General features: G+C 40.5%; 1 protein-coding gene across 1 annotated transcript; it reads left to right on the top strand.

The window, feature by feature from the left end:
* On the top strand, nt 1–27,594 carry LOC124259096 (cysteine and histidine-rich domain-containing protein 1-like). The gene is made up of 9 exons (XM_046693188.1): nt 1–177; nt 4,972–5,078; nt 18,457–18,534; nt 19,737–19,908; nt 20,464–20,522; nt 21,223–21,293; nt 21,579–21,681; nt 22,734–22,925; nt 24,565–27,594. The coding sequence occupies exons 1-9, from the start codon at nt 111–113 to the stop codon at nt 24,685–24,687; spliced, it is 972 nt and encodes a 323-aa protein (XP_046549144.1). The 5' UTR covers nt 1–110; the 3' UTR covers nt 24,688–27,594.
* The last annotated feature ends 340 nt before the right edge of the window (nt 27,595–27,934 follow it).

Here is a 27,934-nt window from a genome sequence, read left to right as displayed (position 1 = left end):
AGGGCGATGGTTTGTTGTCGTTTGAGACCGGCGGAACTGATTTCCACGTGAGAAAAGCCTTCTAGAAGTTTCGCCAATTAATCTGTGTTTATTCCCGGAACCCAGTTACTATGGCCGAAGTACAGTGCTACAACAAAGGGTGTGGTCAGAAGTTTGACCAACAAAATAATCTCGATGGTAAGGATTGTCTTTGGACGCGCATAATCAGCTGGTAATGATTGAGAGCGACATGTGCTTATAAAGTCGTGATTTTATCTGACAACCGATTTGGGCCAAGTTTTTGTTTGAACTGTTATCATTGTTACGCTCTTCGAGTTTTGAAGCTCAGATTCAAACAGTTCACATCTCTGTCGTTTCAGTTCATACTTCCGTCAGTGAGTGACCATTGAACTATAATTCAAGTTCTCAAGTTCCGCAACCCTAGTTTCTCTATAAGACTATTTTATTGGCTGTCGCCTGATCCCGCCAGCTATGGACGATTTTCTTAGGCATTGTCATTTTCCAACTACACTAAGTTATTTTGACATTAAGTTATTTTGACATGTTCGGCTGGTATTTTTCTCGTGAATTTTCCCTTTCTAAATTAGCAGTTTTGAACTGTATCCTACAAGCATTTGCAAATGTAGCCCCTTTAGATCCTTAGTGAGTGAATGTTGTCTTATTGCGACAGTTGTTCATAATCAAGCCTGGGTCAGGTAGATCACTGATGTCGGAGACAAGTAAATGGTAATGGTACAGCATTTTGATGACGAATACCTCACCATCTTGCAGAGCTACAGATAATGTTTTGGGTCATTGAGTTATGTACTCACTTGTGTTCATATCAATTGGGTATACTAATTTTCCTTTGAGTAACCAAATAAATTGTACTCACCTCACTCAATCTCAGTAGGGTATTTTGCCATTTTCCATTAATTGTAAAAATATAATAAAGTTTAAATGTTAGTGTTTATTATTTATATTTGATCTGTAATATGAGAAATGATAAGAAAGACTGCAAGCTGCTGAGATTGTGTCATGAAATAGAACCTCTCAGTATACCTCAGTTATTTTGTCTATCCACTGGTACGCAAGCTAAGATATGACATTATTGTGTGTACCTGTACGCAATAGGCTTAGTAGGAATTGAGTTTTCACATAAATATTTGCGTAATTTATGTAGATACACAGCTTATCTGTACCTCTGATCATGACCATAGTAATATTAAAATTAGTAATGCTCAAGGGGTTGATGTTGGCATGGGTACTACAGATGTGTATACAGAAACGTACCCTCGTCAATTCAGAATACAGAAACATACTTAGGAAGAGTCCATTCTGCATTCTGTCGTTTTCTTGATTGGAACTGTCATTGTCTTGTGTTATATGCATGTGATTGCGTTGTATATGAAACGAACATACACAGTAATGGATATTTTGTGATGCATAATGCCACTCATAATCAGTTGAACGGGAACAACTACGTACTGTTTCGGTTTATGCATTGCGGAATATGGACTCATCCGCTGTTTAGGGTACCGGGTACATTTCTGTATTTTGACTTTGTTCAGGGTATGTTTCTGTATACAGAAACCTACCTGGGGTACGTATAGGTTAATCACCTTTGCAAGGTAGTTATTTAAAGGTCACATAAACCCTAGGGGGTACAAATACATAAATCACTAACTGGCATCGTTATAAATGAAACCCTGTCATTAAAACTACTCATTTCGACCTTTAATTGACTTAAATCGACCTTTTTGACAACAGTGCACAATTCTCACCCGCGAACGAAATTTCAACCAATCAGAGCGACGCGACTCTGTGACGTCATATGAGGAATAGCTTTGAGAGCCGATGCAGAATTCATCTACAATTTAGGGGGTTAATTATCGTGTTTTCAGGCTTGTATAAACCTGAAATCGTGACAATTGTTGTGGAAAATGAAAGCTATATGTTCTCACAATCTACTGTCATTTAATTTTGTCTCCTGCTTTGCCTAGTTTCCGAGTTGCAACTTGTTTTCATAGACGATTCTGTCAAAATCGATTGGTGTCGTTAGGCCCTATTTGTATAATGACTGATCCAAATTGATCCCATTTCTGTGTTGTTTTACCTCGATATTTAATCATGTCATGTAAAAATCTGTTTGTATTCTCAAAACAGTGTCGGCCCATAAGTTTTCACATGCAATACAGCAATTAATACTCCCTCGTTGTAACCCGTGTTAGGTGGTACATGTATAAACCTACACATGTTATTTGTCATCATTCACTTGATGGTCAGTTAATGAATTTATAACAGGTATAATTAGTGGTAACACACTTAGATTACCCGACAAAGGTTCCCATTTGGCATTTCTTGTGTCTGGAGTAAATATTCAACATTATAAACATCGATCAAAGGATTAACCGATAACACGCTGATTGATTAATTACTTTTATCTTACACAGCGAATTGTCAAAAGGTAGTGTTTATGTATGTAGATTTACTAATCTATACTGAATACACTCTGTCGCGGTCGGTGTTCAAGCAGAAAAACAACGCCCTTCTTTCAAAGGATTAACCGGCAATACATTGATTGATTGCCCATTATTGGCTAACTAAATTACTGTTTTAAAGAAAGGCGGACATTATGCAATTAGTTGCCAGGTGTGCTATCTTGGGTGACCAATGAGACTATACACCAATACCTGAAAAGATTTATCACTTTTTTCGTATATTAAACTGTTAAAAGACACATCATTTGGAACAGTTTTGTGGATATTGATGGATACATTCCTCGAACAAGGTAATGGCCTGATATTGTTCCTATAACTTTAATCTGTTTTAATTTTAATATTTGCATTTTGTTTTATTCATTTGTCGTGTAGCATTCAACAGAATCATATTTTTCACGTGAAGTGTAATGAGACAGACAACATGCACTAGGGTGTGTGTGCTAATTATGATTCACATTGGCAAACTATAAAATGTCTAGATATTACAGTTCTGTTATAAATTCACTATAAGTATCAGCAGATCGCCTGCTTTTATTTAGTTTCAAAATGCATACAAGTGTGATAATAAACTAATTAGGATTATAAGACCAAATATAAAGACGCACATTGATTGACTAGTATCTACATACTGGTGAGTGGACATTAACCATGGGAATGTAGCAAGAAATTTATCGCGCGAGTATTGTGACTTGACCCCACCTCGCCTCCGTGGAAGAAATCGTTATGTTATAAGTTGTGTCATGCAACATCCGTTTGGTTATGATTCCAATACATATTTAACAACGAAAGTAGAAAGTAGTCTTGATTTTCTAACTTGATGAAAACAAACTATAATCTCATTAATTCTAACAGATTTTTATTTTTTAAAATGGCTAGCCCCTTCGGGAACATCCGCCAGTCTGAGGATAAATGGTATTTAGGTTTGTTTTCACCGAAAGTTACAAAATCAAAACTACTTTTCTACTGGTAGTAAAATGTGTATTTTATTGATGGCCAATAGGATTTTGCATGACATAGCGTATATCATAACAATTTCTCTCGCGGGCAGCGAGGTGGGTGTCAATATAATACTACTTACAATATTATTGTTACTTCGACCACAACCTCACTTCCGAGGAAGAAATCGTTATGTTACAAGTTGTGTCATAGAAAATCTTTATGGTCATCAATCATATGCATATTTTACTACAACTAGTAAGTAGTTTTGATTCTTTAACTTCCGTGAAGCGATCTGAACACAAGTAAGATATCGTTTCAGGCTTCCACAACGCCGCCGCGACTCACAAACATAACCCATTTAGCACGAACTGCGGGGTCCTGTGGAAATCTGTGCATGGGGACACCATCGCCCGACCCTAGGAGCAATTGACGACAAAGCAACGATTCGGCATGTCGCCGTTCATGTCGAAATCATCAAAATGATGAGCGTGCTACACATTTTCTATACAACTAACTGAAAATCGTTCCTCATATGACGTCACTGCAGTGCTCTGGCGACAGAGTTACGTAACCTGTCTGTGGTTTCGTTGGCGGGCGAGAGGGAAGCAGGCGACTTTTTGGCCACTTTTAATGGCTCGGTATTAATTAATCACAAGTTTTTAAACATTAAATTTGGTGTTCCGCATAAGACTAACCACAAATCTTTCATATGTAATGGTTAAAAGAGTAACAAAAAACAAAGTTTAGTGGTTCTTTAAATAAACTCTGAGAGGGCTTTATCCTGAGCAGAGTTTATTTAAATAACTACCGTAGTGAGGGTGATTAAACGGCTTAAATCACGAGGGCATTATTTAGCAGGGCTCCAGATAAATTTTCAACATCAGGAGTACGTACTCCTTACTTTTTCAATGCAGGAGTACTGGAAAACCTAAAGAATACATTTAGAGTACTTAATGGAATTTAATGGAGTATCAGTAATCTTGTGTTTTTTTTATATATGCACAACAGCATTGCTACTCTTGTGTAAACAGGTCAATAAACAATAAAACAATACTTTTTCAGATAAATACGTCTGATAATGATTCTAAGACTGTACACCATTGCTGTAGTGCGATCTGCTACGTTTTTCTAAATTATTTCCTACAGTATCGCGTGCACATTTTATATCCAGTACATACACCAATACGGCCCTTATCTGGAGCCCAGTTTAATATCTCGCAATGTATTAGGCTTGATGAAGATTGTCAAAACGAGTACAATTTTATTGTTTTAAATAGGGCAGTTACTCAGTTATGCTAATAAGACACTTCCAAGAACAATGGACACAACTTTCCCAAGTGGTTTAAATATATGTAGTACAATGTACCTGTGGCGACAACGACCCCTTCAGCTTTAGTAACAGTATTTGGTTTAGTGAAGATGTATCCTCGTGACTTATGTCTGTAGTGACAGACAGATTCAATAATACAATGAAAAGCTGGCAACACTTTACTCATAATAAAGGGTGTTAGAAATAAATCCATCAGCTGACGCAGACTTTTGTTTGTTCCAGATGCATGTACATTTCACCCTGGAGAGCCAGTGTTCCATGATGCTCTCAAAGGCTGGTCCTGCTGTGATAAGAGGAGCACAGATTTCACCATGTTTCTCAACTACCCTGTATGTTACCATGGTTACCAGGGCATCTCTTTCAAATATATGCCTAATAACTTAGCTGACTGTTTAGTTTAACATACCAAAACTAAATAAGGTTATAGCTAAAATACATGGAATTATCACGAAACGGCCCTACCATTATCAAAAATTGGCGGGCCGCTGCAAATGATATTGGACTATCAGTTCTGTTGTCAAGTGATGTCATAGTGGGTGCATGGGCTTACGGTTCATTCGACATTGGCTTTGGACTGGCAGATATTCTGGGTCAAACAAATCAAAGCAACCCGAATTCCCCCGCTTTAAATAGCGGTAATATTGGCTTTCTTGTTGGTGCTAACCTTAACAATTGAACTATTAATGTTGTTGTTTGATCAAAACCGAACACTGACATAGTTTGACATGTTGCAGGCTATGGTCTTGTCAAAGGCCAAGGTCGAATATCGTCACTTTCTGTTGTGACGTCACTTGAATTGTTCGATGGCGTAATTGCATTCGGGCAATCAACCCCGTCAGAAGTTGGTTTTGAGTAAACTTAGTCAAATTCCTTCATTGTTTCCTTTTCTTTTCAACACAAATTCCATGTATTTTAGCAATAATAACGGTAATGCTATTTTTGAGGGCATTATCATTTGCAGAAGCCCACAGGCTTTTTCAACTGCCCTCCTTTGTCGGGCAGTTAATGGAAGACCTCGGGCTTCTGCAAATGATAATGCCCTCAAAAATAACATTACCCTTATAATAACTGTGGAAGATGTGGTATTGTTTAGTAAAATAATGTAACTCAAGACCACCGTTTCCATTAGTTCCAATCAGGAATCGGTTGTGTTTTATTGAACATCTTGAGCTTTTTGAAACATAAACAAACTTGTATTTGCCTGATTAGTAAATCAAATACTGGACAACAAAGTCACTTGCAGTTTTGTTATTTCTTATTGTTAATATCAGTATCCCAGGATGCTTAAAATGTTATTTGTTCAAGTCAGCAAAAATTGTTCACCTCTCTTGCCTGTTACCATGGTAATTGCTATAGTTAATGGTGATGATTCAAACCAGTGCTGCAGTGTTTGACCTTTCACTACAGAACTACATGTCCCGAGGACACTATTACTGTTTTCAAGGGTCCCTACTGGGTATATAAGGGCCCTTTAAAGTAATCAGAATGTTGTGTACTGTTCTGTAAGCCTAAAACAAAATGTTGTGGTTCCGAATACCTGACCGACCCTTGAATTCTTGTGCCGACCCTAGTTTTTTTAGAGGTATGAATAAAATAAGCTTCCAGATACCATTGTTTCTTCCTGGCACCAACGGACATTGGCCATTCTGATAAAGAAAGTCAACATGATGGCCGCAAGCTAGATTAAATAAACAATTACACATTGATAAATGTGTTATTAGTTGAATCTTAACTTCTAAAAAAAATGTAAACAAAAAAAAGAATTCCTACCTACCTACCCTAAATTTTAAAGAGGTGTAAACGGAACCACAACATATTTTTTGTTTTGCTTAAGATGTACCGGTAATCATTACATTTATGACCATGATAACAGGGACTTTACATTGCTTGTCTAGAACTGAGTTCAGTTAATATTATTGCAGGGCTCGATTTAGTGCTTTGTTACTTGCACAGGTGCAACCCAATATTATAAAGTGCAACCTAGTTATTAGTCTAACTTGCACCAGGTGCAAGTCAATTTTTGAGTGGGTAAACTGCTGAATAAAACATCTAAGTAATTCAATAGCATATTTCTTTCTTTACATATTGCAATAAAAGCAGTGCAACTGGAATTTGGGTGGTGCAACTATGTTTTTATGTTAGGTTGCACCTGGTGCAAGTAGGTTAACATCTCTTAAATTGAGCCCTGTTATTGTGTGTCGTTGTGATGCATTATGTATTTTTTCTGCATCTACTGTATACAATAGTGTGTTCTGGACACACATTTCTGCATGACTGTCATTCAATAAGGAGGCTGCACTGAAAATTGAGAAAAGTGTGTATGAATGTTTGATCATGATGATAGAGTGACTGTCAGAGATGTAGATCAGCTGCATCTTAGGTAAAATATGCAGTGATTACCCAGTTAGTTTTGAGCTGCTTGTGTATAGATACCTCTAAAAATTGCTATCCAAAAGTTGTACATGGTATGACAGCACTCAGTATATCCTTTTCAACTTGCTTTACTTTCTAGGTATTTCTTTATTGATCTAATGCAGGTGTCACACACAAATGAACAGTGATGAACTTTCCCTGTTCTGTTCCCTAAATGTATCCTAAAAGCTGACACAATTATGAACAAATGGGGAGATGTTTCTGCATTTTATCAAAGTTCATGTGGTACAATGTGTGAAGCCCATTTCTGGTGTCCCCCGCCGTGATATTGCTGGAATATTGCTAAAAGCGGCGTAAAACTAAACTCACTCACTCACTCACTCAAAGTTCATGCAGGTAGTCTTTTTATGTCTTTTTCTATGCCTGGTCAGATTTGTATTTTCTTTTACTGCAAAACCTTGGTGCGGAATTTTGAGCAGAGTTCTTTTGAAAAATGCCATAATAAAAAAATGCTGAACAGGCCAAAAATATATGAAATACCTACTGTGAATGTGATCACTTTATAGAATGTGGGGCTAAGACTTTCTGATTTATCCTGAAGTCCACTTTTGTTATCACATAAACAATATTTACTACACCATGCTTCAAACAGACTTGTGAAAAATGGAATATTTATTACACCTAATTAGCCTCTGATAATGCTGTGTTTACTTCCTTCTTTGCCATCGTCCTCAGATTTCTGTTTAATACAAAACCTAGAAACTGTCAGTTACCATGGTTACTTCTACAGGTGTGAGTGTTCTCACATTAAGCATATTAAAGTTCAGCCTGTTCAATATGTGCCTGCTTTTCATGCAAGCATCGTAAACATGGTAAAGGCTGTCAAACAGCCCATAACACTTCCTCTGTGTTTCACAAAAGACTTAGTATAACCAGGTGTCAGTTGACTGAAATTTCCCACTGGCAACCCATAGTTTTAAGAAGCAGCGCAACTTACCAACCTGAAAAAATCAAACTGTCAATCAGATCTTACTTTTATAGTCCGTTTGGCTCAAAAGCGGACCGATGAATTGCAATCTTACTCGAAAACTACTAGACATAAAATACTCAATGGAACACTGATCATAATGAAAACGTCAGACCAACTCTGTGAGGTTTTTGCAGAATTTAAGTCCTAAAAATATAAAAGTTGTTTACAAACTATCATTAAAAGATTGACACTGTTCACTATTTGTTATGAGAGGAGTGCAGAGAAAGGGACAGCCAGGTGTGCGAGAAAGGATGAAGACGGCACAGCACAGTTTAATGAATCAATAACTTTGTCGGCACTTGTGCACGTGCTTCTCTAATACCTGGCTGTCCCTTTCTCTGCACTCCTCCCTCGTAACAAATAATGAACTGTGTCAAAATTTTAAGGATAGTTGGATAAACAACTTTTTGAATCTTAGGAAAAAAATTCTGCAAACAAATCACAGAGTTGGTCTGATGTTTTGATTATGATCAGTGTTTCATTGAGTATTATATGTTTATTAGTTTTCGAGTTCGATTGCAATTCATCAGTCCGCTTTTGAGCCAAACGGACTATAGCATAAAATGAGATGTAGAAGTATGGTGCATTCCTATATGTGTACAAGATTTCTGTTGTGATTAATTCAGGTTCTAAGGTTTATTGGTTATTCTAAAACAGTATTATATAGAACTGACTATAATCATCATAATCTCAAGATTTTGGCAATAAGTCTCTGGAAAAAATCCTGTTATGTGTAAATGGTTCTTAAGGAAAATATCAAACTGAGCGTATTATTTCACACTCTTTATGAAATGCCTGTGTGATTTGAAAATGGAAAACACTTGTAGATATTGTTTCAACGGAATATTGTGTGTAGTATACATGTACAATGAGTGTCATTTAGACATTGGTGGGATGAACAAGGGGGATAATTCTATGGAAATACTACTTCTTTATTAATTCAATCCGGTGTACAAGGTCCACGCAGTGACATACTATACGACATCTTGTATCTTGATACTGTTTTAAACTCCATGTACATCAGCTGTGATATTGTTTGGATTCCTGCACATGTTGGTGTAGCTGGAAAAGTAGTTGACACAATTGCTAAGATGGCTTGCAATAGACCACAGCCAGATATTCATTCAATTAAGCCCATTCCAAGAGATTACTGGTTTGTCATTTCATCTTCAATAACTGCATCTTGGCAAAATAAATGGGATAATGAAACTACAGGTAGACACATGTACTCTACTTGTACTGTAGTAAACAAACATTTTAAAATTCGTCGGCGTTGTCGCAGAGATGAAGTTGTTTTAACTCGTCTCAGGCTGGGACATTGTGGATTAAAGGCATATAGAAGTATTTTAGATAAAGACCTATCTCTTCTGTGTGAAAGCTGTAACTTACACTGCCCAGAAACAGTTCAGCACTACCTCATTGAATGTCCAGCTCATGAAAACCCACGTAAGGCTCTTAAAGAAACTGTGCTTAACAAAACCCAAAATACTTTTTCAATGAACGCAATACTTGGCGATAATTTAATGTATGGTTGCATACAAAGAGCTGTTTTAGACTTCCTCGTTAAAACGGGTAAGTACCATGTAATTTAACTGAACAAAAATTTAACAGTTTGTTAAGTGTTGGGCGCATATAGGCCTTTTAAGGCCCAAGATCGCCCTAAAACCTTATATACCTACCTACCTACCTACCTACTTTCTTAATTACAATATATGTGATGTTTTGGTGTAGATGATAACACTGTTATGAAGCAGGTGTTAGCATCTGCGCTGAAATGTCGCATATAGTAAGGGCTGTGCAATAATACCGGTAAACTGGTATATACTGGTACAGTATCTTTGATATGGTTCAGATTCTGCAATATATTGCGTCACCTAGAGTTAGCTCCCTTTGAATTATCTGCCCTTGACTTCCATGGCAACAATATGTGCTCTAAAAGTGCCAAATATACTTTATTTTTCCTTATCCTGACTCATGCTCTTTTGCTTGTCTTCTTCTTGCGAACATAGTGGAACACTTGTATCTCCTTAATTGAAGCTCCCTTCAATGTAAAATCACTAATTAGTACTCACCAAGAGTTGCCTCCCTTTGCCTCTGCGCGGGAAAAGGTGGCGCCACCCTCTGGCCTCATGCTTCACTCTCTCCTTCTTCGCCCAGTGAGCAGGATGTGAGAGCGCCTGTGTCTCCTTACACACTATATCCTTTGGTTATTCTTAGTTAGTTACCTCCTATAGGTTACTATAGAGGTATAGCTAGTATCCTTCATTAATATGTATTGATAATTAATCGTATTTCTACTGTTTATTCATGTGAGTTCGTGATTGTTCAGATAGTTTTACGTTGATGAAAATCTGTACTATTTGTAGATTACGTTTTTCTGCTGCTGACCCGCATGTAATATGCCCTAGTTGCTCATGCCTTTGTGCGCTTGATTCACGCTTGCAGTTACTGCATTAATCTATCTAATTCTGCTTTTATTAAATATCATCTTTGCGTCTTGAGACGTGCAGCAGATAGGTCACGCAAACAAGGGTTAGACATGGCCGATACATCGGAACCCCTAGCCAGTCAGCTGCTGTTGGTCGACCCCCTCCCGTCTGGTGTTCCGCCAGAGTTTCCTTCGGAGGAGGGGCGTGGGATGCAGTCCGCCTCCAAGAAGCGCCCTGCCTCCCCAGACATCCCGCCATCGCAGCCAAAGTCTAAGAGGGCCTCGACGCCTACTCAACGCAGACTCCGTACCCCCAGGGCAGCGTCTACCTCCAAGGGAAAGTCTACGAAGTCATCAAGAACTTTCTCGGCCGAGATCGTTCCAGCCGCCGAACTGGGCCTCTACGATGATCATCCGATCATCATCCCCGACCTACGCCACAAGAAGCGACCGGTGACAGCTACAGTGACGTCAGCAGAGACGCCATGCAGCCTGATGTGTCTACACCGATGTCGGACGATCTCCTGAGGGCCCGCGCTAACATCGCAGAGAGGGCACCGACTACATCGTCGCAGACCGTCCCAGATGAACTGATGCGGAAAATCATGATCATGATGGAGGACCACTACAGACTGGAGAAACAACCAGCCCAGGGCCCGAGCCTTCGCGAAGGTTCCAACGCAGATGACACCCCAGAGGGACCCCCGCCAACGAAGCGCCACGGGCGTAAGCCACCTTCGCTAAGAAGAAGTCACAGACCACCCTCGACAAAGGACCCAGATGTACAGCCTTCGCTGGCGGCGGATAGATCATCACCTTCCTCGCTTCATCCTTAGATGCGGACTCAGACCACCAGACTTCACGGAAGCCTTCGCTGGAAAGGTCAAGTCGCCGCTCCCCAGGACCGACGAGAGGAAGCTTCGCTGGTCAAGTCGCCGCTCCCAGGACCGAAGTAGAGGAAGCTTCAAGGTCTTCGGGAAGGGCACCTTTATCAGGCTCCAAATCATCTTCGCCCAGAAGGACATCAAGGGACTCCACAAGAGCTTCGCTGGGCTATCAACATTCACCTCACAGATCTTCAAGGTCAACCCATAGACGCAGATCGCCAGGGACGCTCACCAAGACGCATCCTCGCCATTCTCCATGCCGATCACCTCGCCGCTTCATCACGCCAATCTCCTCGTACATCACCACGTCGATCTCCTCGCAGGTCACCACACAGGTCTACACAGAGGTCCACAGTCAGGTCTCCCCTAACGTCACCCGGCACAGTGGTAGAAGCACACAGTACACCATCTGAAGAGCATCAACCTCTCATAAGTTTATCCCGGGTAGAAGATGATGGAGGCATCATTTTCTCAGACGCTGAGATACAATATTGGATGGTAAACAACCTAGACCTTTCTTCACCTTCCAAGAGTGGTAACTCGGCTTTACTTACCTGATGAAGGAGGACGATGCAGACGCCGGCCACCTTACCTCCGACGACCCCGGATTGCCGCGGTGCCACAGAATCTAGATACAGCCTTCCATAAAGCCATGAAAGTTCAGACGCCACACTTACCGAACTTTCACGCTAAGAAGTTTTCAACTCATAACATGGACCCCTTCCTCAAGGCACAAGACATCGATGACAACTACAAGCTGATCAGCTTATGTCAAGAATAAGAACTACAAGATTGACGATCGCAAGCTGGTGCAGATAGAAACCATGACGCAGACGCATGTTCTTTGGCCTTAATAGATCTAGAACCATCAATGAGACTTTTATCACCAGATTTCGTGGACACGACTTCTGAAGATGATAGGATGATCTACTCGGCCCTACTGATGCAAAAGAAGGACCAGCAGTTCCTAACAGATCATCTCACAGCAGTCTCAGCAGCGCTAACCTTAGCTCGTCAGTCAAGGCGCCCCGCTTCCTGCAGCTGGGGTGAGCAGTTTACAGCTCCACTCTATACAGCCCCCGTGGTCCTCCCCATCCATCTTTGACGGAGGAATAGAGAAAGTCTCCAAGGAAGTCACTAAGGATTCCAGAGAAGTCCTTATGATTAAGTCGATGGACACGCTTAGCCAGCGCCATCAGGCAGACTTCACAAAGATATTCAGGGAGATCTAAATTCACTGGATTACAGAGAGCACGGGATAGGAAGATGGCCAGCTCCAGGGGAAAAGATTCTTTTCGTCGCCCATGGCAACTATAGAGGAGCATCAGGAAGGGGCAGGGCACCCAGAGGTTCCCGCAACTATAAACGTTGAAAGACAGGTTCGGAACGACTGGAGTCTTCCATCCCAAGCCGTTCCAGTACAACCGTCACAAGTGGGTGGACGCCTTCAACTACACTGGGAGAACTGGGGAATGTTACAAGACCCTTATGTCTCCAACAATCTTCAACACCGATATCGTATCCCACTACAGGCCACGCCTCCGCTGACAGTCAACCCTCACAAGTTCGACTTCCAGGCACAACAACTACCAAAGTTAAGAGAGGCTGTTACATCGCTCTTAACCAAACAGGCCATAGAAGTACTAGATCAAGTAAACGTCGAACCAGGCTTCTACTCCCCAGTTTTCCTAGTACCCAAGAAAAACCCCAAGGAGAAATACAGACTCATTTACAACATGAGCATATTCAACAGACATTATCTACGCAAACCGCCAAAGTTTCGCATGATACATCTCAGGGCTCGATTTAGTGCTTTGTTATTTGCACTGGTGCAACCCAATATTACAAAATACAACCTAGCTATGAGTCTATCTTGCACAAGGTGCAAGTGAAATGTTGAGAAATAAATCAACAATAAATCTAACATATGCATAAATATGCCAGCCCATTTTTCTTCTAAACTTTGAATAGCTATGGCAATGAAACATTGCTATTCATAAACACGTCTCGGCTATGACAGCTCTTGTAAACAGGGATCAGCTGTGTCTCAGTGTTGCTATGGTTTCATGTGTACTACATCACTGATTAAGGTTTATGTGCACTGAAACATTTTAACACACTACATTGCAACTGGAATTTGGCTGGTGCAACTAGGTCTTTATCTTAGGTTGTACCTGGTGCAAGTAGGTTAACATCTCTTAAATCGAGCCCTGCATCTACCTCAGTTACGGCAGTTGATTCGTCCCATGGATTACATGGCCAGTATAGATCTGCAAGACGCATATCTACACGTCCCGATACATCCCGAATCCAGGAAATACCTACGATTTACACTAGACGGGCTGCATTACCAATGGAAAGTACTCCCATTCGGAATATCATCAGCCCCCTGGCTATTCACGAGGATAACGAAACCTATCGTCACCTATCTACATCGTCTAGGGCTACGCGAGCGCGTTCTACCTCGACGACGGGATACAAGTAGATCAAGATCCACAGCGCCTCAAACTACAGTTAAACTACATCATAAAGCTACTAACACAGCTAGGGATGGTTAGTAAACTTACTCAAGTCGGACCTAGTACCATCGCAAGATCTGCAATTTCTAGGCATTCGATTTATCACTTACTCTCAACCGTGATCGCCGTATTGCCAGAAGACCGATGGCTCAAGATCCAACAGACCATTCCTCTAGCTCCTACTCTCTCCGCTACCACTACGACATTGGCAGAGCCTGTTGGGTCTCCTCACGCCAGCCCAAGACATGACAGTCAGAGGCAGAATACAGTTACGTCCGTTACAGGTCTTCATCAATACACATCTCAACGACCTACAACCATTCAGTCTACCGAAACATCTCAGACCTCATCTACTATGGTGGACCAGGAGGTCGAATGTCTGCGAAGGTATATGTTTAACAGAGCAGGAATTCAAAACCCATCTATATGTAGACGCGTCGCTCCAGGGTTGGGGAGCTCATCTCGCCAACCGGACGGCTTCAGGGTTATGGAATCAGCAAGAAAGCAAGCTCCATATAAACATGTTAGAGATGAAAGCGGTAATCAACGCCATACTTCATTGGAGCACCATTCTACAAAATGCGCATCTGATGATTCATACCGACAACCTCGACAGTGGCGCTTTATGTGAACAAACAAGGCTCAACGAGATCACTGAACCTATTGACTTTAAGCTTTCAACTGTTCGATCTAATCGACGATCTCAACTTACATGTCAGAGCATGTCACATTCCCGGAGCCAAGAATGTACTAGCAGACGCACTCTCTCGGCCACATCTACCGCCACACCGACAGAATGGATGCTCCATACAGAGATTTTTGCACAGATTATCAAGCAAATAGGGAGCTCCGCTAGTAGATCTATTCGCCACACGCTTCAACAATCAGCTACCGACATTCGTGATCACCAGTCCCGGACCCACAAGCATGGGCAACGGACGCTCTAAGCATATCCTGGGAAGGCCTCAATGCGTACGTGTTTCTGCCGCCAGCAATAATCCTTCAAGTGTTACAGAAAATCACAAACACAGAGCCTCCAACTCACTTTGGTTGCGCCCTACTGGCCAGCCAGAACGTGGTTTCCCATTCTAATTCAAGAACTCGGACAACCAACACTAGAGCTACCAAAGCGCTCGAACCTATTAGTACATCCACACACCAAACAGGTGCACGGAAGCCCACAAGTATTCCAACTTCACGTATGGACTGTATTAAAATGTGTTTAAACAAGAGAGGGTATTCTACCAGAGCGGCAAAAGCAGTCACGCTTGCCTTACGCTATTCTACACGTAACTTGTATGACGACAAGTGGCACAGTTTCGAAAATTACGCAGCAAATAAGGGATTTACAGCGAGATGCTACACATCCACAAGTGGCAGATTATTTGTGTTACCTACGCCCAAAACAAACATTTAAAAGGCTCGACATTGTCAACATATCTTGCCGCGTTTAGTTCTGTGATAACTATGAGAACGGGTGTCAAGCTAACCAAGACGCCAGAGTTACTGGCCTTACTACGTGCTTTCCGATTGGAGGATCTGAAGCGGAAATTCCACGCCCCAGCTTGGGATCTTAATATAGTGCTCCAACACCTCACAAGTGAGGCTTATGAACCGTTGGAATCGACAACTTTTGAATTTCTCTCACAGAAAACGCTTTTCCTGTTATCTCTAGCCATGGCAGCCAGGATGTCAGAAATTCATGCACTAGATTATGAGAGGATACAGTTTGATGACAATCAAAACACAGCGCACCTGGCATTAAGATAGGATTTTTATCGCCAAAAATCAATTGCCAGGTCAACCAGACAGATTATTCCATATTCCTGCACTCTCCTCGATTCTCGGATCTCAAGATACACTGGACTTATCTCTATGCCCAGTCAGAGCTCTCAAAATCTACTTACGATGTTCCAAAACAAGGCGACGATTTCTCAAACGATTATTCATCCCCTTATCGGCAACAACTCAGACAGAAGTCTCTCGTACCACCATATCTATATGGATAAGAACTGTCATACTTTGCGCCTACAAGGCAGCAGGACTCGACCCTCCAACAGCATCAAATCCCCATGAGATCAGGGCATTGGCTTCCACACTCGCCTACACGTAACTGTTCATTGAATACAATCATGGAAGGATGCTTTTGGAAATCTAACATGGTGTTTGCTAATCACTATCTGAGAGATATCACCACCGAGGACGTCTCAGGTATTCACCATTTCGGTCCCTTGGTCCTCGCACAGCAGTTGACAGTCCCTCGTAGACGTTGACACATAGTCTTACGAGATTATTATGTATATTTCATACCAGTATTATCCAGCTTATAACGCTACGGAGTTTTAGGGCTATGTATATACTTAGCTTAAGTTTTCTCAGCTTTAAGCTTATACTGATGATTATGTTCAGTTGTATAGCTTCTCCTTCTCGGAGTCGCTTTTATATCTTTAATTGCTATTATCATAGTATATTATTATTGTAATACCCCATCTATGGCAATGTATAAACTTATGGTTTATAGTAGAGGAATTATCCTAAGTCAGTGCCATTATGAAGTTCCCGTTAGGGGGTTATTACAGTTATATATATATAAATCACTAATTAATTTTATAAATCCAAAGTATTCTGTTCTTTCCCACCTCCGTTTCCGTGAGGGATTCTACAAGCAAGAGAGCATGAGTCAGGATAAGGAAAATATGTAATTTTTAGAGTAAAATTGATATTTTATACTTATCCTGACTCATGAGGTAAGCCCTCCCATCCTCCCCCACATAACACTTTGGATTTCCTGTAAATTCAAGTGTTGGGCTCTCGCAAAATCAGGAGAGAGTGAAGCATGAGGCCAGAGGGTGGCGCCACCTTTTCCGCCGAGCAGAGGCAAAGGGAGGCAACTCTTGGTGAGTACTAATTAGTGATTTTACATTGAAGGGAGCTTCAATTAAGGAGATACAAGTGTTACTCTATGTTCGCAAGAAGAAGAAGACAAGCAAAAGAGCATGAGTCAGGATAAGTATAAAATATCAATTTTACTCTAAAAATTACATTATTTTTGTTTGTTTCATGTAACATTTTACAAGTGGAAGTATCTTTGTAAGTGGCTTCCAAAGAGCCAAATACAGAGGCACAGATAAGCTGCGTATCTGCGTAAATTACGCAAACATTTATGTGAAAACCCAATTCCCATTAAGTCTATTGCATACAAGAACGCTTGAAGTTTTGTAAATACTCAATAAATGTGATCTTATATGCGTACACACAAAAATGTCAAGTCGTAGCTTGCGTACCGGTGGATAGATAAAATAGCTGACATATTGAGAGGCTCTATTTTAGGACATGAGCTTGACATATTGCAGTCTTTCTTATCGTTTCTCATATTAGATATCAAAGGTAAATCACAAACACTATTATTTAAGCTATATTATATTTTTAAAATTAATGAAAAATGGCAAAATACCCAAATGAGTTTGACTGAGGTGAGTACAATTTATTTGGTTACTCAAAGGAAAATTAGGATACCCAATTGAGATGAACACAAGGGAGTACATAACTCAATGACCCAAAAAGTTATCTGTAGCTCTGAAATATTCTGCCACGTTTTGTGGAATTGAATGGTTTGATATGTGACATTTTGGAGGAATTAAGTGGCATCAAATGAACAGATATTTTATTTGGACTTATTAGTAGAGCCTCTGGCTCTGAGTGACCATTTAAAAAATCACATCATTTTGTTATTTTTGAATGAGACATATGTTACCAATTAATCACAAAGGCCTAAGTCTTAAATTTTTTGTAGCACTGTATAATGACATTCCAGCCAAGGATCTTAGTGATTGGATTTCACAGGAGATTTTAATCTCAAATACTTCACCTAAATCATGTTCTTGTTTCATTTTGCAATAGTTCATGTTAACGCATGTTTATACTGGAGTTGAATCTGAAGGAATCACTGACATACAGTAACAATAATTAAATACTGCATTGAAGTGCATTCTGTTGAAGCAAACAACACTGACCATGAAAATCATGTTATATTCTCACTTCTATCATTATGTTCGAAAAGCTATGCTGCAATACTTCAATTAAACATTCCACATTAAGGCTCTATACCATTTTATTTATCTGTAGACCATTGGCATACAGCCATACAAAATGCAGACGGGGAGCCTGACAGTATGATGTAACAGCAACTAAGGAGATGATGTCGCACACAGAGAGCTATTTTGAAGTTATTATGTTCGCACTTGGGCAGAAACCTTCCAGTCAATATACCACAATATGTATTGCAATATCTATGAAGTTATTGCAATATATCGCAATATGAAAATCTGGGCTATATCCAGCCCTACATATAGTGTAATAAACTAGTTGTATATCCATAGTATTATCCCCCTTGTTCAACACACCAATGTCTAGATACCACTCAATGTTCTTGACACCGTTTGTGTAAATGCTCCATGTTCTGCCCCACAGGGCTGCACCAAGGGAGCTCACAGTAATGTGAAACCGGTGGAACCCAAGAAACCAAAGACTGAAAACCCCGGGGAGGTGGTGAGTACACATCCTGTTGGTTACCATAGATACAGAACACATTCCAGACATTGGGAGGGGCGCCGGGGCGGTGGGGTAGCCTAGTGGTTAAAGCGTTGGCTCGTTACGCCGAAGACCTGGGTTCGAATCCCCACATGGGTACAATGTGTGAAGCCCATTTCTGGTGTTCCCCCGCCGTGATGTTGCTGGAATATTGCTAAAAGCGGCGTAAAACCAAACTCAGTCAGTCAGTGGGAGGGGCGTCTTTGTTTCTTCTGATCATGGTGATAATAACTGATAGTTTGAAAATGAAGGTCAATGTCACTTATATTTCACTGATAGCAGGATTCTGAAATAAAAGGAAAAGGTTTAATTTGACTTTATTGGTTAAAAATACCTCTGTAGTGTAAATAAGAACTTGAAGAGATCTCTACAAGAACATGTGTAGCAACTCGTGGAGTCATCCCACATATGACATCCTTACCATGTCTGCTTGCTGACAGTGTTAACCTCTTTGGTCATGTGAACAAGGTGTCTGATTAAAAAAAAAGCCGGGCTCAAAGATCAGAAGGTCCGTGGTTCGAAACCCAGCACGGGACATTTTATGGCTGCTACACATGGATGGATTGATTATTTGGCCAGGAAGTAATAAATGTGGTATTGAATGGTCCAGCAGTTAGCATGCTAACTTGTTACTATAGTCCGTTTGGCTCAAAAGCGGACCGATGAATTGCAATCTAACTCGAAAACTAATAAACATATAATACTCAATGAAACACTGATCATAATCAAAACATCAGACCAGCTCTGTGATATTGACACAGTTCACTATTTGTTACGAGGGAGGAGTGCAGAGAAAGGGACAGCCAGGTGTTAGAGAAGCATGTGCACAAGTGCCGACAAAGTTATTGATTCATTAACCTGTGCTGTGCCGTCTCCATCCTTTCTCGCACACCTGGCTGTCCCTTTCTCTGCACTCCTCCCTCGTAACAAATAGTGAACTGTGTCAATATTTTAATGATAGTTTGTTAAACAACTTTTTTAATTTTAGGACATAAATTCTGCAAAAACCTCACAGAGTAGGTCTGATGTTTTCATTATGATCAGTGTTTCATTGAGTATTTTATGTCTATTAGTTTTCGAGTTAGATTGCAATTCATCGGACCGCTTTTGAGCCAAACGGACTATAGCATCTGTTGAAGTGTTGTTGTTCTGTGAGTCAGGTGGTGGTTGAGGCCCCCAAACAGAGAGATCCCATCAAGCCACGCAATGCTAATGATCGGCCGTTGGTTGATGAACCCATGACAAAACTTAAGCTGACAGTGGGAGCGACGTTGAAGTCAGCGCTGGAGAAGCTCACACTGGAGGCAGACGATGACAAGGAGAGTGCAGTTGGTATGTGGAAATGTTGAGCTGGATAAACATTCAGTTTGGAAGATATGTTTGTTTGATACTTTAAATATAACTTAAGTTTCATTTTATCTACATAATCATTATCCTATCCTGATATTAGGGAAGAACAGGGCCCTGGGCCCTTATTCTCGAAATGTTCGTAGCCTTAAGAATTCTTAACTTTGATCGTAGCCAATGTGTTAAGAATGGGCTTAAGAAGTTCGTAGGAATACGAACGTTTCGAGAATAGCTAGCCTGTTTCGCAAACTAATCTTAGCGCTACTACTGTCGTAAGTCTATGTTAAAGTATGGAAGTTACGATCATCTTAGCTCTACGATTGCTTTGTGAACGGGACCCATGTCACCACATCCTGTCCTTACCATAATAGTCGACTAGAGGGGGTCTTGTGGTCACATTTCTATCCATTGTCTTGACCCTATGGTGTGGCGCTCACTTGTCAAGCCAAGGACCCGGTTTTGATTCCACACATGGATACACTGTGTGAAGCCTGTTTCTGGTGTCTTTACCTGTTGTTCATTATTCCCGTGTTGTTTCAGAGACAGCTGATAACACAATAAAGATTGGAACAAGCTGCACAAACAATTCATGTAAAGGTGTAAGTTGTTTTTATCTTCAGATTGTTTTGCATTTTTGTCTCATATCAACACACATTTGGTATACGGAAGATAGTTTTGCAATGAAAGGCTCTTATTATTCCTTTATTTCAAGAAAGACGCGTTATAATTGCCGGATTTCTGATGCCTTTATCTTTTCTTCCCTAAACACCTATGTGAATCTGTTGTTTTCATGTTTTGCAAAGGAAATGGCCTTTTCATGTGATCTAAAAGGCTTTAACAGGGTGCTCCACTCAGTTCTGATCAGTAGCCTCTTCAAAAGATATACGACCGCCTCCGTGGTGTAGTGGTTAGAGCGTCCGCCCGGAGAGTGGAAGGTCGTGGGTTCGATCCCCAACCGCGTCATACCAAAAGACGTTAAAATATGGTACTTGTTGGTCCCTGCCTGGCGCTCTGCATTAATGGGTACAACAAGGACTGGTCGGCTCGGAGTCAGTATACTGTGTCTGAGTGGGGTATTCATGCTTCACTGCGGCATGGTATCTCAGTGGGCTAGCACTGTAAAACCAGCTTCAGTCTGGGCTAGTATTAGCAGCCGCACATACACATACACACGCATGCACGTCGTCATATGAGCGAAATATTCTCAAGCACGACGTTAAACCCAATTTCACCACCTCACCTCACCTTCAAAAGATATACACTAATTTCTCGGTATAGTCTAGTATCATCCTGTTCCAGACTTACCAGGGCGAGGCCAGCGACAGTGAGACCTGCATGTACCACCCTGGCGTGCCTATCTTCCATGAAGGGTACGTCATTATGTAGGAAAACCCTTGGCACAAAAATGAGATCTGTTGCAAAAGAGGAGCAAAGTTTGATGTGAAGTCAATAAATGGTCACAGGAGAGAGCACTGCTATCCAATCTTTCACTTCTTTGTGTTTGTGCAGTGAATTTTGTTTAACTAGTCCCAAAATTAAGTTCTTATATTGTCAGTTATGGAAAGTTAGCCAAAGTAACTGACAATAGTGAACCTGAATTTGAAGAAATCTGACCACCATGTTTATGTATTGGTATTTCTTGTTGTTTGTCCCAGAATGAAGTTCTGGTCATGCTGCATGAGGAAGACATCAGATTTTGACAGCTTCCTGAATCAGGTGGGGTGTGAGACCGGGACACACAGGTGGATCAAGCCACAGGTAGGTTGTCACGCCACTCTCACCCCACCCTCCCGTGGGGATTCGGGGCTGCTTAGTGTCTGTGATATAATCCTGGAGTTAGTATGACATAAAGGAGTTTCATAACTCATGGAAGTTGAGGAGATCAGTGTTTCATGATCACTTTACGGAATGATGTGAAGGTGTCATTTAGGAGATAAACATCATTTGTTGGCGAATTTCCGGGCTTTATTGAGTATTTGAAGCACGGGAATTCATTTGGAACCGACGGCGTCAGCCCCGGAAATTCGCCAACACATGATGTTTATCGACATTGTAAACACAAAAGTAAACCAAAAGATCCACACACGTTTTTTGTGTCTGCACTCATTGAGATCGAGTACGGGTACAGCAGTGAAATGTCATCAGCCGGCCGTTTCGGCTGTCTCCCATGGTAGCATCTGGAACTGCTGATTTGTGACGTCATTCGGACTTTACGTCACAATATGGTTTTAATGACGTCATCACAGCTGACGACGTAACAATACAGTGGTGTGAGCCATGTTTGTATGTATTACTACGCCGAGAATTTCCAGGAATCAAATACCATTTGATCACGTTTTTCAACCAATCAGATTAAAGAACACAGTGACTTTTGGTTTACAATAATACATAGGAAGTGTCTGCCATTTTCTACCCAGGAGACAGAAGCTATGATTGATGAAGCTCTGATACAGGTTTACGGAATCATGGTGTTTAGGATTTCTGTTAAAAATTATTGTGCTCAAAAACTTCCCAACAACCAATTCACCATGTGCATCCACAAATCCAACTGTCTTCCAAACTGGAATCCACACAACATTTTCTACCTGTGTATGAAGGTGATACCTGTATGTAAGTTGTAGCCAACCTCTGCCGGTGATGATACGTCCATGCTACAGGCACATGTGGTGCCGCCGTCTGACGTCCCTGACGATGTGTTGCATGGGGCCATCTGAGGCAGCTAGAAAATATTGCTAGAACCATTGTGAAACTCAACTCAACTGATGATGTTCAACTCGTTTGACAATGTCAGATAATGTTTGATGTTGCAGGCAGAAGGAGGGGAGAAGAAGGCATGCAGGTTTGACTGGCATCAAACAGGGCCCAATGTATGTCTGTCTGTGTTCGCCAAGGTGGCCAATCCTGACTTTTCTCACATAGAAGCCAACAGGGTCTTTCTCCGAGTTCACATAGTGTTTGACGGCGGGAAGAGTATATTTGAACAGGAATTTGTTCTCCGAGACGTAAGTAGAACTACGTGTACAGTCTGGGTTTATATGTGATAGGAGCAGGTCGTCCAGTACACTGGAGTTCATTAAGAATAAGACCGCCTCCGTGGTGTAGTGGTTAGAGCGTCCGCCCAGAGAGTGGAAGGTCGCGGGTTCGATCCCCGACCACGTCATACCAAAAGACGTTAAAATTTGGTACTTGTTGGTCCCTGTCTGGCGCTCGGCATTAATGGGTACATCAAGGACTGGTCGGCTCGGAGTCAGTATAATGTGTCTGAGTGGGGTATTCATGCTTCACTGCGGCATGGTATCTCAGTGAGCTAGCACTATAAAACCAGCTTTAGTCTGGGCTAGTACAAGCAGCCGCACACTACACATACACATGCATGCACGTCGTCATATGAGCGAAATATTCTCAAGCATGACGTAAAAACCAATTTCACCTCACCTCACTTCACCTTAAGAATAAGACTCTATAATTGGAGATATATATTCTCATGACTAGTATTTACAAATTATTGATGTTTTAATGTAGTGAGTTGATGTGGAGCATCTGGAACCTGCATCACTTCAGACTTTTCTCCAACTTTACACTGTCAGGCTCATCTTGGTGATATGATGGTCCATGTAGGTCATTGTCACTGTTGATTGAAACAAAATGTTTTCAAATTTGTTGCGTTGTACAAAGCAGTCGTTATCCCTGTTTGAAGCAGTCAGGTTATCCCTGTTTGACAGCTGACATTGCAACCCATACTGAAGGTTCAAGTTCAGTGATTTGTTAGACCGTGAAGATGTTGGTTAGAATTGGTCTTCACACAAACCCATACTTGCTGAGTGTCTTTAACAACAAGAGGTTAATTAGTAACAGGATCGGGTGGTCAGGCTCACTGATTTGGTTAACACATGTCATAAGGGGAACGTGATAGTTCAACTGGTTTTTGGATCAATCTTTCAAGGATGTTGATCGCTGGATTGAATCTGGTCAATCATGACTTCGAGCTTGTAGTGCTTTTACCCACAACAACCATGTGAAAAATATATGCTGGAATATTGCGATTATGAATGACATTGCAAAACAAACCAACCCAACTCGGACCACCACTGTGTTAATTAATGTGTAATTGTACCCGGCATGTCCTGGCTTTCTTTCTTTGGTATGCATACATCTATGGTGTAGCTGGAATCCTGAAGATTAGGTATCATGCAAGTTCATGCAACAGTCACTCACTCTCCTTGTCCCAGGTTAGGGCATACAGGGTTAGAATGTGTTCACAACAACCTTTGCTTGTCGTTACTGACTACTTTTGATAAGTTATTGTCAAATAAGTGGAATATTGCCAAGTGTATTGTTATACAATTGAGTGAGTGAGTTTAGTTTTACGCCGCACTCAGCAATATTCCAGCTATATGGCGGCAGTCTGTAAATAATCGAGTCTGGACCACACAATCCAGTGATCAACAGCATGAGCATCGATCTGCGCAAATGGGTACCCATGACATGTGTCAACCAAGTCAGCAAGCCTGACCACCCGATCCCGTTAGTCGCCTCTTACGACAAGCATTGGTTACTGAAGGTTAATTCTAACCCGGACCTTCACGGGTTGTTATTCAATTGATAAGCAACAAACTTATAAGCTCTCTGCTCTGCTCACAGGTGATAGACCCTGCCAGGAGTTCTGTGAAGATGCTTGGCACTAAGGTGGAGATCAATCTCAGGAAGGCTGAGAACTTCAGCTGGCCATCCCTAGAGATGCCCAAGACCGACGACATCACCTAAAAATGAGTCCAAGTGACACACATAGATCTGGGGAAATTTCAAACAAGGCGTGTTCGTTCAGGACACGGACCAAGGGCTACTTACCTCCACAATTGCAATCCTCATTCAAGAGAGTTTGATCTGACCAATTCTTGCAGCGTCCATGAAAGAATACCTAAATATTCTCCAAAAAGGATGTATCAAAATTCTTCATTTCAAACAGGTGATGATCGTGGTCTGTGAAATTTTGTTAGGAATAATTAAGATTATACCCATATTGGGAAATATTGAAATATGTGAGTACAGATTAAACACAGTATGAATATCTGAATAGAAAATATCTCATTTACCTATGCTGATTGTCAGAGGTGTTGAATGAATTAGTCTAAACTTTTATATACATGAAGGATATGTGTGTGTTCAGCTGTTAGACACAATAGTATCTGTATGGTTGAGCTGGAAATAGGTTGATTGCAATTTCAGCAGGTGTCATATTGGTTTTACGGGTGCTGTTTGCGACAGTGTCAGTAAACTAGGGATGAAATGGTACGCTCTTACCAAGGTACAGTACGTGGTGCGGTACAAAGCCTTCGGTTCGGTCTGTTTCGGTTCCGGTATATGAGATATGGTCATTATGCAGAAATTGACAAGAGCCAAACCTTACATTGTTTAATGGCATGGTGAAAAATAACCATAATCCTTTTTATTTTGAATGAACAAAATGTCATTTTAGGTCTAGATGGAATTTGATGGCACGAAACCGAAAATACAGAATTTTGGGATTTCATTACGGTATACCGAACCGAAGATAAAATACTGCAGTTCTACTAATACTGTGTTATACCGATTCACCCCTACAGTAGACTTGCAGCATATTGGATATGATTGTCTCCCTTTGGTGCCAAATGTTTTGACTGGAGTCAAATGATCAAATGGTATCAAGTGGCTGTTCAGATGTGAATTACGGTCCTAATGAGATATATAGTTGTAAGTTGATGATATTTTGAAGACAAAATGTTCTTTTCATTCATTATCATGATATTTTTGTCTGCATTATTACACAAAAGGTTGCAAATATAAAAATTCATAATGATTGTATGTGCACTCGTGCAAATATCACTTTACTTGTACCAGTGTTGTTGAAATCATCCGGACAGCATTGTTGATGTCAATTGAATCTTATTGTGACATCATGGAGGATTAGAGGTGAAGATTGGTGAGGTCATTTGACAAAATTGTTTTTTGGATGAGTGCATTTTTTCTAAAGAGTAGCTCTAAAGCCAAGGATTAACAAATAATTAAAGGAATTACTCATCATGCCCATGTATATATCTGCATATATTACCTTTACTCTTGCGTGCCGGGAAATGCAAGAATTCTGACACCCATTTCATAAAATCAGTATGACATATGCTCCCATAACAATCTCTATATACTCATGCCTGAAATTAATAACAACACATGTTCGTATTTATAAAACTCATGTTCTTGTGCTAACATATGTAAAGTTATAACATAGGGGATACATTTTAACATACTTCTGAGAAACACTATTGGTCAATTGTCAGACAGTTACATTTCATAAATATGTCACATTTTACCTTATCCTGACTTAGACTATTCGCTCAAGCGTATGAGTTAGGATAAGTATAAATGATATATTGATCTAAAAAAGTGCATTTTTCAAAAAGTGGAATACTGACTAGAATTAAAATTAAAAACATGACACATTAAAATGTATTTAGTATTTGAAGTGAAATATTTCTTTATCAATCTGTTGTTTATGTGAAATTTTAGGTTAATTCCTAAGTTAGGTTTCACAGCCATTTCCTTTACCATAGAACAAATTATTCTATCTTCTTTGTTATTTATATATTTCATTTTCTTGAATCATGCTCATGGTGTCTCAAAGGATGAAGTGCAATTAATTTCAGTTCTTCAGGAATGTGTTGTGTGAAGTTTCAAGGCTGAAATATCGGTTTTCTCATAGGAGTACCCCATATCCATAGTCATCCATTACTGTTTCTGTCTTGTAAGGGATGAACATGTTCTTCATTTTAATTCATTAATAACTTACCATTTGTAAATTTTAATGCCTGTTCATATCAGGGTTAAATTGAAAGTCAAGCTGGTGTGCTAGACTGAGACCAAGTGCTAAAGTTGAATGTTACTATAGTGATTGTAAATCACAGATGATAGCCTGGTCAGGTAAAGGGCCCCGGTGGTCATAGAACTGTATCATATTTAGCTGACTGTACAACTTTTGTTTACTTTTGTCATGTCACGTCCCACCTTACAAGTTACCAGACCCTAAATAGTACTCCAACGAAGAATTTATTTATTTGAAAGTTAGAAATGTTAATTTTTTGTTAGTTATTTTGCTGTTGTTCCCTTCATGCCCCCTACCCTATAAACCGTGAATTTTGGGGACCCCCTTTTGTCTGTCATTTCTTCATGACAACATTCCCATGTTAGATATGAAACACACATGCATGTGGATTGTTAGGTGTTTCCCCAATGTATATTTATTCCATGATTGTGTGTGTTGGCATGAGAGTCTGTGTTGAGCCAACTGAGACCTGTACATTATTACACTGTAGAAGGAGGGGCGGTAGGGTAGCCTAGTGGTTAAAGCGTTCGCTCGTCACGCGGAAGACCCGGTTCGATTCCCCACATGGGTAAAATGTGTGAAGCCCATTTCAGGTGTCCCTCGCCGTGATATTGCTGAAATATTGCAAAAAGCGGTGTAAAACTAAACTCACTCACTCACTCACTCACTGTAGAAGAACTTAAATTTATGACAGGGAAATCATAGTTACCAAGACATCATAATTTACATTTGACATGAGCAATGTGGATCAGGTTCTGTCTAACTTAGCACTCCTTGTGTGTTGGTGCACACTTTGTAAATAAATCAAATAAGGATAACTGTGTTTTGTTTGTTGTTGATGTTCCAAACTCCATTATAGTCCGTTTGGCTGAAAAGCGGACTGATGAATTGCGGTCTAACTCGAAAATTAATAAACATATAATACTCAATGAAACGCTGGTCATAATCAAAACATCAGACCAACTCTTTGATTTATTTGCAGAATTTGTGTCCTAAAATTAAAAAAGGTTGCTTAACAAACTATCATTAAAATTTTGACACAGTTCACTATTTGTTACGAGGGAATAGTGCAGAGAAAGGCACAGCCAGGTGTTAGAGAAGCACGTGCACAAGTGCCGACAAAGTTATTGATTCATTAACCTGTGCTGTGCCGTCTCC

This window comes from Haliotis rubra, unplaced genomic scaffold, assembly GCF_003918875.1.
Source record: "Haliotis rubra isolate DU_JTF1 unplaced genomic scaffold, ASM391887v1 Scf71, whole genome shotgun sequence".
NCBI lineage: Eukaryota > Metazoa > Mollusca > Gastropoda > Lepetellida > Haliotidae > Haliotis > Haliotis rubra.
This window is presented reverse-complemented; position numbering and strand designations above follow the sequence as displayed.